Source organism: Leptopilina boulardi, unplaced genomic scaffold (genome assembly GCF_019393585.1).
Source record: "Leptopilina boulardi isolate dan_hultmark-lab unplaced genomic scaffold, ZJU_Lbou_2.1 LbouV2_208, whole genome shotgun sequence".
In the NCBI taxonomy this organism is placed as follows: domain Eukaryota; kingdom Metazoa; phylum Arthropoda; class Insecta; order Hymenoptera; family Figitidae; genus Leptopilina; species Leptopilina boulardi.
In genome coordinates this window covers 2,146,414-2,155,532 of record NW_026137761.1, presented here as the reverse complement: position 1 = coordinate 2,155,532, position 9,119 = coordinate 2,146,414, and the positions used below count along the sequence as shown (strand labels likewise).

The window sequence follows — 9,119 nt, the reverse complement described above, 5'->3', positions numbered from 1 at the left end:
TTAGGTTATCTTTGCGGCGAGTTGCGCAGTTAACGTATTTAAAAATGACAGTAATGCCAACAAGCAGTGAAATTATTGCTGGTAATACAGTTATAAGAAATATTAATTATAAATAAATAATATAAAGATAAATTACCCCCACAGCACCGGAACTTTCCTGAAAATTTCCTAAAGTTTTAATTGAAATTTTGAAATATTTAATTGCAATGTTTAGAGAATGTTGTGTAAAGATTTAAATGTCCCACTTAATTAAATGTTTAGCGTGAACCTTTCCTGAACATGTAAATTACATTTTCGTTAAAGTTTCGTCGTGAACCTTTCCTGAACATGTAAATTACATTTTCGTTACATTTTCGTCGTGAAACTTTCCTGAACATGTAAATTACATTTTCGTTACATTTTCGTCGTGAAACTTTCCTGAACATGTAAATTAAATTTTCGTTACATTTTCGTCGTGAAACTTTCCTGAAGATTTAAATTAAGTTTCCGTTAAATGTTTATCGCTAATATTGATTGAGTATTTAAATTAAATTTTTGTTAAAATTTTATCGCTAAACTAGACTGAACATTTAAATTAAATTTATATTACAGTTTTTTCGCAAAAGTAAATAAAAGATTTATTTAAATATTTGTTGAATCTTGAGCGGAAGGTTTACTGAAGAAGAAAAAAAGTCATATTAAAGAGAAGTAGGACAAGGAAATTAAACGGTAATTAAATTAATATAAACACATTTATTAAATATCAGCGCTTAAATTTATAAAGGCGTAATTTATTAACAAATATTTAAATAAATCTTTTATTTACTTTTGCGAAAAAACTGTAATATAAATTTAATTTAAATGCTCAGTCAATTTTAGCGATAAAATTTTAACAAAAATTTAAATTAAAAACTCAATCAATATTAGCGATAAACATTTAACGGAAACTTAATTTAAATCTTCAGGAAAGTTTCACGACGAAAATGTAACGAAAATTTAATTTACATGTTCAGGAAAGTTTCACGACGAAAATGTAACGAAAATTTAATTTACATGTTCAGGAAAGTTTCACGACGAAAATGTAACGAAAATGTAATTTACATGTTCAGGAAAGGTTCACGACGAAACTTTAACGAAAATGTAATTTACATGTTCAGGAAAGGTTCACGCTAAACATTTAATTAAGTGGGACATTTAAATCTTTACACAACATTCTCTAAACATTGCAATTAAATATTTCAAAATTTCAATTAAAACTTTAGGAAATTTTCAGGAAAGTTCCGGTGCTGTGGGGGTAGTATTTTTTTAAAACATTGAAGCATACTTAATTGAGTAATAACACTGAATTGTGTATATTATTGAAAATATTGAAAATATTAACGCTTTCGAATAAGTGTTAACGGCAGCCACATTTGATAATTTCATGGAATTCAATCATAATTAATTTTAAATATAAATAATTAAATAACCAATTGATGAAATGCACATTTTTATTGACTATTCCATTAAGTAAGATTTATATAAATTTTGTAATGATTTTGAAAAAAAAAATATATTTATAAATTATATATAATAATAATTTTTTTAAAATGACAGTAATACCATCACGCACAGTAATACCCACAGTTACCCTATTTGTGATTCTTGTTTCTTAAATTGAACCTTTTAAATTTAGCTGGACGAATGTGCAGCGTTGTACAGCATTTATTATTTAAATATCATTAATTAAATTAAATTTTTATGATGCTTATAATAATAAATAATGTATTATTTCAATCTACAATAATTATAAACATAATAATAACACTATATAATATAATTAAATCGTTTAAAAAAATTTAATTAATTAATAGAAAACAATTTGTTTGATCAATTATTATTTAACATTAATAATTCAATAAATTTTTTTACACATTTGATAAATAAATAATAAAAAATGAAAAAAAACAGTAAAATATTCTTTAACACATATTAAAATACTATTTAAAATTCTAAAACATGTCAAGCAAAAATAGCTGAGATTTTTAATTTACAAAATATTACACTCTTTCTCGCTAGCGGTGAAAAAATGTTACGTTTAGTATATAAGGACGATGAAAAAGTATATTCATAGCGAGCGAAATAGCAGAAGCGTAGTGTAATATAAATGTACAGGCGTGTTAGTGTATTAGTATTAAGTTTGCGGTAGGTGATTGGTTTAAACCTGTGTGTCGTGATTGTGTGTACATGTAGAAGTAATTAAATATAGGGAATAATAAAGAAGAATTAAGAGAATTTTTTTTTCATTGGTCGGTTTAGAGTTTTTATTTTTCGCGACTGTTGATGAAACTTTAGAACACTGTAGAGCAAATTTTAGGTTCGTAATTTTCCTCGACTGTCGCAGAATCGTTCGCGTGCCATCTCAATAGACCGACCGAAAACACGTTTTCTAAATTCTCTTCGAATGTACTCTATTTTTTGAATTACTTCTTTGTGATTTTTAGAACTGAGTGATTTTAAAAAGTTAAACACTTTCCACTATATTCGAGAGTCTTCTACAAAGTCGATGAAAATTTCCGCGACTAATTTTTTCCGTGTATTTCTGAAATATTTCATTGAAATTTTGAAATATTTCAATGCGAAGTCCTTGAAATATTGCTGAAATTAGGGAAATGTCCGCCTATAAAAATAATTGCCGTGTAATTTTGCTGAAATATTTCATTAAAATATTATAGAAAAATTCCAACTCAAATGATGCGCACTGATCGATCTCAGTTTCCATGGCCTGTACAGCTGCGCAGTAGTTTTTAATGTTCTAGGATCCTAAGGTGTTGAACATACTAGAAAATAACGATTAATTTCATATTTTAAAAAAGTTTCTTACTTTCTTTGAAATATTTCTTGAATGTTGCAGAGTTCATGTGTAATATTGCAGGAGTATTAAAGTGTAATATTTCAGCAAAATTGCACGGCAATATTTCTTATAGGCGGACATTTTCCTGTTTTCATCAACATTTCATGGACCTTGCATTGAAATATTTCAAATCTTTCAATGAAATATTCATTATATGTTTAGGAAATATAATGTGCTGTGTGGGCGACTATGAATTGATAATTCATAGTCACTGAATCCACTGAACCGTACGATTTGGAAAAAAACTAAACTTTTTAAAATTGCAAGCACACCTTTTATTTTTAGATATATATGTTTAAAATGTACCGAGGGGGAATTCACTAGTTAAAAACGTATATGTATATTTGACTACCGGTATATCACCTCATATTACCCTTATTATTAAGTATTACACGTTATTACAGAGAATTACAGAGATATTATAGAGGTTTTTGCGTCATTACAGCACCGTAATAACGGATTATTACACAGTATTACACGAGTATTACAGGAAGAGTGTACACTTGACAACCTGAGTTAGTTCCCCCTCGAAATGTAGGGGAGACCGGGGCTGAAAGTGCCGATTTTGAGAAAACTAAATAAAATGCTAGTAAAATAAGAACTTTTTGTTTTAATCAATAATCTATCTATTTTAAAATTTAATTTAGTTTTTAAATCCATTATAATTTTTTGATAATTTTGAACAGTTTTTTTTATAAAATATGATTTTGTGCAGCGAGGCAACACGGCACGTTGAACTCCACGCTGGGGAGAGTTGTGCCGACGCCGGGGTCAGTTGTACCGCTCAGATTTTTTAGTTGTTTTAGTTGAAGCAAATGATTTTACGCGTAAGAAATATAATAATTATTGCCAATATATGATTTACTATTATTTATTAATCATTTGTTATGAACTTTTAAAGGTTTTTAGGAACAATCTTAAGATTTCTAGATTTTAGTAAGTACAAATAAACATTTTCTGACTTATATTCTATAATTGCATAGTTAGTCAGTCACTTAAAATATAGTTTTCGTAATAAGTATTTTTATTATACATACACGGAGAGAAAAATCTGCCTTTTATAGTATGAAATAGATTGCTGCTATTTTTCTTTAAACTTTTCATACTAATAGAGCAAAGATTTGAGAATTTTTAGCATGAAACTTGTCTATGCTAATAAAGTTTGTCATATAGCCTCTTATTACATACTTATTATACTTTTAATCCAACGGCGCCATGCGAAGATCGCACATAACATCATCCTACTATTTTTGCATAAGTTCTATGCTTTTTCGGGGATAGACTCTTGCAACTGGCGATTAGGGCAGTTCCAATTAAGTAAAGGTGGGCGTGGCCTAATCGCCAGTTGCAAGAGTCTATCCCCGAAAAAGCATAGAACTTATGCAAACATAGTAGGATGATGTTATGTGCGATCTTCGCATGGCGCCGTTGGATTAAAAGTATAATAAGTATGTAATAAGAGGCTATATGACAAACTTTATTAGCATAGACAAGTTTCATGCTAAAAAGACATACGATTGTACTATAATTACTCAAATTTCATGCCTATATAGCATAGAAAATTTCTGTGCATTAAATGTAAACCTTTCTATACTATAAAAGGCAGATTTTTCTCTCCGTGTATTTAAAGGATTTTTCCAACAATCGTAACATTTATAGATTTTTGTAAATGAAAAAACATTTCTGACTTAAATTTTACAATTACATAATTAGTCAGTCTTTTAAAATATTTTTTGAAATAATTATATTTGTATCGTTAATTAATTGTAAAAACTCTACTTTCTGATTAATAAATAATTTTTAAGACATGAATACTAATTCAGAATGCGATTTATTGAAATTACAATTGACACACATATAACTGACCCTTTTTTTACCCTTCACACATTTTAAATGTGCCCAGTTTTTGCAAACTATGCATTGAATCAACTTTTCTCTTGATTTCGGGTTGGAATAACTATTCGAACAAACGAGGCAATAGTAGATTATCGTTATGTAGCGATTGACAGCGGCACAACCAGCCCCAAGCGAAAGGCACAATTAACCTCGTTGCGTCGACGCTCACTTTTTATCAAATATTAAAAAACTAGATAAATTAAATGTTAAGATCAATACCCCATTGAATTCCTTGATAAATTTGGATCATTAAAAAAAAATACGTATCGATATCTTTAAAAATTCAAAAAATAGACCAAAAAGTGTAAACATGAAAACTTGCACGTAAGTGACGCCAAAGCACTAAATTACTAATAGCTAATTATTCCGTGAAGCAAACAAAATCAAAATAGTTGCCAAAGATGCGCATAAGTAAAACAATACTTCTCTTACTTTCCCTTTTCAAAAAAATTTTGTTTTTGAGATATTTCTACACTGAAAAAAATTCCTAACCCCCGTATGCCAGGAATTGACTAACTTGCTTGGTTACGAGAGGAACCCACTACGCAATCTTGGTCAAAGTTGATTTCGACAATTAGTCGGAATGACTAGGGCAGCTTATCAGAATAACAAGGTATCTTAGTTACATTGGCTAGAATCACTTTGACTAAATAAACTTTAGCAAAATTGACTGTAGATACATGTCATATTAACCAAACATCTTAGTTAACATAACTAGTAAACAAGGGGTCAATTCTACTAAATCGACTTTGACAATATTAACCAAGCTACATAACTGAATTGACTAGGATGCTTGGTTACGCTGACTAGATTTAAAGTTGCTATGGTTAATAGTCATTAATGCGAAGAAAATTTTTTTCAGTGTATCGGCACAACTTACCCCCGGCACTTTCAGCCCCGGTCTTCCCTACTTAGGAACAAAATTTTCTTTGAATGAATAATTTTTATATTGTTGTTATATTGTTGTTTATACTTCCTATTTCTGAAAAATGGGAGTAACAATTTTTGAATTGTTGTCACTTAGTTTTAATGAAGGAGCACATATTTCTTTCGATATGTAATATATTTTTGAATATTAGAAGAATCATTTAAAATTGGTTTTGAAGGGTTTTGTTTTATGCTGAAATAGTTATATATATATATATATATATATATATATATACATTTAAGTCGAAGAAAAGTGCAGAGTAAGAAATCAAATTTAATGTTTTAAGCACATATCTGACTTTTTATTTCACATGAATACTATAAAAATTATGATTTTATTTGGTTTTTTTGTTAGGCATGTATTCCAAAAGACAATGAAACTAAAAGACAATGATATAATTTTATTGAAATTGTTTAAATGAGGAATGAAATTCACATGAAATCATATGGTTCTGTGGATTTGCCCATATGCTTCTGAAACAATATTTTTTATAAATAAATAAATAATATTGATTTCATTGTATACCCCTAAGAGGTTTTTACAATTTCCTCATAACATTATTAAACCTTACAAAGGTAAGTAGTATAGCAAGGAGGGTTTGGGCTAGCTTCTGATCTCCGCTAAGTACCTACAGTCGGTAAATGCTCGGTCGGTAATGCAGATTTCTTCTTTATCAGCAGTCGGTAAGGTAGGAATCTGACAAAAATTTCAACTCGACCGATAAGGTAGGAAACTGTGTTACCGACCGAACATTGAAGTTAGTTTACCAACAACCCAATAGATGTCGCTCACTTCCGAGTGTGTTGCCGACTTTTAATAACCTTTTAATTAAAAATAAAATTATTCTCAACCTGTTTTACTGAACATTAAAGTTGATTTACCGACCACCCAATAGATGGCGCTCACTTCAGTCTGTGGTTTTAATCTTCTTTACCGAATTAGTTTACCAGCCACCCAATAGATGGCGCTCACTTCAGTCTGTGGTTATAAACTTTTTTACCGGATTAGTTTACCAGCCACCCAATAGATGGCGCTTACTTCAGTCTGTGGTTTTATACTTTTTTACCGAATTAGTTTACCGACCACCCAATCGATGGCGCTCACTTCAGTCTGTGTTTTTTTAGAAATTATTTTTTAATTAAAACTGTTTTACCGACCGAGTTAGTTTACCCGATACCCAGTAGGTGGCGCTCACCATTCTTATCGACTTTGTATTTTTAAATATTATTTTTTCTTAAAATAATTATTTTGAATTTATTTCCGCGCAACGGTGCTGCGCTCTTTACCTCATGGTAAAATTCTCGCTCGGTTTGATAGTTGGTAACTGGTCGACCGAGCGTGCGAGCTAGTTGTGTACGGTGCCGCGCGAGTAGTACCCCCACCCGGCGACGGCGCGCGCCGCTCCGTGCCTGCGGTAGTGGTGGGGTACTGCCTATAAGAGTCGGACTGCTCTCGTGGATCCACATAATCTGTTCTAGATGAGCCACGAAAACTGGCAAAATGGAAGGAAGCTATTGCTGGCAGTGTATTGAGGAGCAATTGAGAAATGCAAGTACATAATAATAGACCTATATAATAAGTTTATTTTATATTTTTATTATATATAATCTTATAAGATGAATATTTATATTATTATAAAGATCAAAACGAGAAGAATATGGAGACAAAGCTGTTGGATATGTTGAAGTAAAACGAGAAGGATATTTATGCACTGTTAAAGCCAGGATATGTCCAGAACACAGAGTTGGGAGTAAACCCTACATCGTGATTTGTACCGTCGATGAAAAAGACGACGAAATTAAAAAAATTACTTGTCAAGACTGTGCAGCGTCAACAGGTATTAAAAATTTTATATGCATTGATATATTATAAATTTTATTAAATATTAATATAACATAATAAATTTTATAAAATTATGTCTAAAAATTAATATCCGAATTATATATTATAATACTTGTTGTAGGTGGTTGCAAGCATGCAATAGCATTTTTAATGTGGTTACATCGTCGGAGTGAGGAACCTGAACCCACTGCCACAGTCTGTTACTGGAAAAAATCGACATTATCTCAAGTTGGATTGAATATAAAATATATGTTAATTAGAGAAATTAATAATCCAAAGACAAAACCAAACTTGCCATCTAGTGATACTTTTTTCGAACGTGTCATTAATGAAATTCAATCAAAGCAGAACAACTTTCAAATATCTCGACACTGTATTTTGTTAAATCCAAGTTTGTTCGATGTTTCTTTACATCAAATTTTGTTACAATTTATTAAAGCTGGAGGTGTTGACGTTAATAATTTTTTAATTTTCTCTTAACAATTTTTGTCAATTTCTGTTTGTGAAAAAATAGCAGCAGAAACAAAACAACAAGCGGAATCGAAATTAAGGAAAGAACTGCGATATGGTCGTATAACAGCATCTAAAATCTACGAAATTGCACACTGCAAAACCGAACGAGGCGTTTTGGTTGAACAAATAATAGGCGCTTCGAAAATCAAAGACACTGCAGCAATGAAAAGAGGACGAGAACTTGAGAAAGAAGTTCTTGCTGAATTAAAATATTGGATGAAAGATATTAAAATTGAAAATTGTGGATTTTTTTTAAATAAGAATTTTCCAATAGTTGGAGCTTCTCCTGACGCTTTATTACCAGATTTTGTAGTAGAAATAAAGTGTCCTACAACAGCGAAAGCTAAAAAAATTATATTAACTCATCGAATCAAATAACAAAGAAATATTTGGGTCAAATTCAGTTACAAATGTTTGTAACTGGGAAAAAACGAGGTTTCTTTTGCGTTGCTCACCATGACTTTGAAGTTACTAAAAATTTTACCATGGTTAGTGTACAGTTTGATGAATTATTCATAATGGACCTTTTAGAAAAAAGTATGGATTTTTGGAAGAAAAATATTTTTCCTACTTTGTATAACGCTGCTCTTTAATAGCTTTGTAAAAGGAATTAATATACTTTGTAAAAATAAAAATTACAGTATTAAAGCTTTGTCATTTTATTTGTATATTTTTCAGTTGTTTTATAATTAACGAAATTTATTTTACATGTATTTTGTTTCATCATAATTGAGCAATTACAGGAGTTTGTAAATTTATTAAAGCAGAGGCAATGATAATAACGTCATCAATTAAAAATGATTGAATGGGGACTGTTGCGTGTGGTTTCAATAAAGCAAATTCTCTATATCTTTTTATTACACGTTCTATGTGAATTCTTAAACTTGCAATACGTTTCGTTTCCATCACTTCAAGCTTAGTTGGTTTACTATTGCTAGAAACACTTGGGGGTCTGACAAGAGTACAATTTTTTTGCGTTAGCAAAGGTTCGATATGCTTGAAACCTCGATCAGCCATAACAGCACAGTCAAGTGGTAATTTTTCAAGATAATCGCTTTTTTCAACTAT

At 30.2% G+C, this 9,119-nt stretch overlaps 1 protein-coding gene across 1 annotated transcript; it reads left to right on the top strand.

Annotated features, from left to right (window-relative positions):
* Window positions 1-7,174: 7,174 nt before the first annotated feature.
* On the top strand, window positions 7,175-8,630 carry LOC127278577 (uncharacterized). The gene is made up of 3 exons (XM_051300357.1): window positions 7,175-7,221; window positions 7,337-7,533; window positions 7,660-8,630. The coding sequence occupies exons 1-3, from the start codon at window positions 7,175-7,177 to the stop codon at window positions 8,016-8,018; spliced, it is 603 nt and encodes a 200-aa protein (XP_051156314.1). The 3' UTR covers window positions 8,019-8,630.
* The last annotated feature ends 489 nt before the right edge of the window (window positions 8,631-9,119 follow it).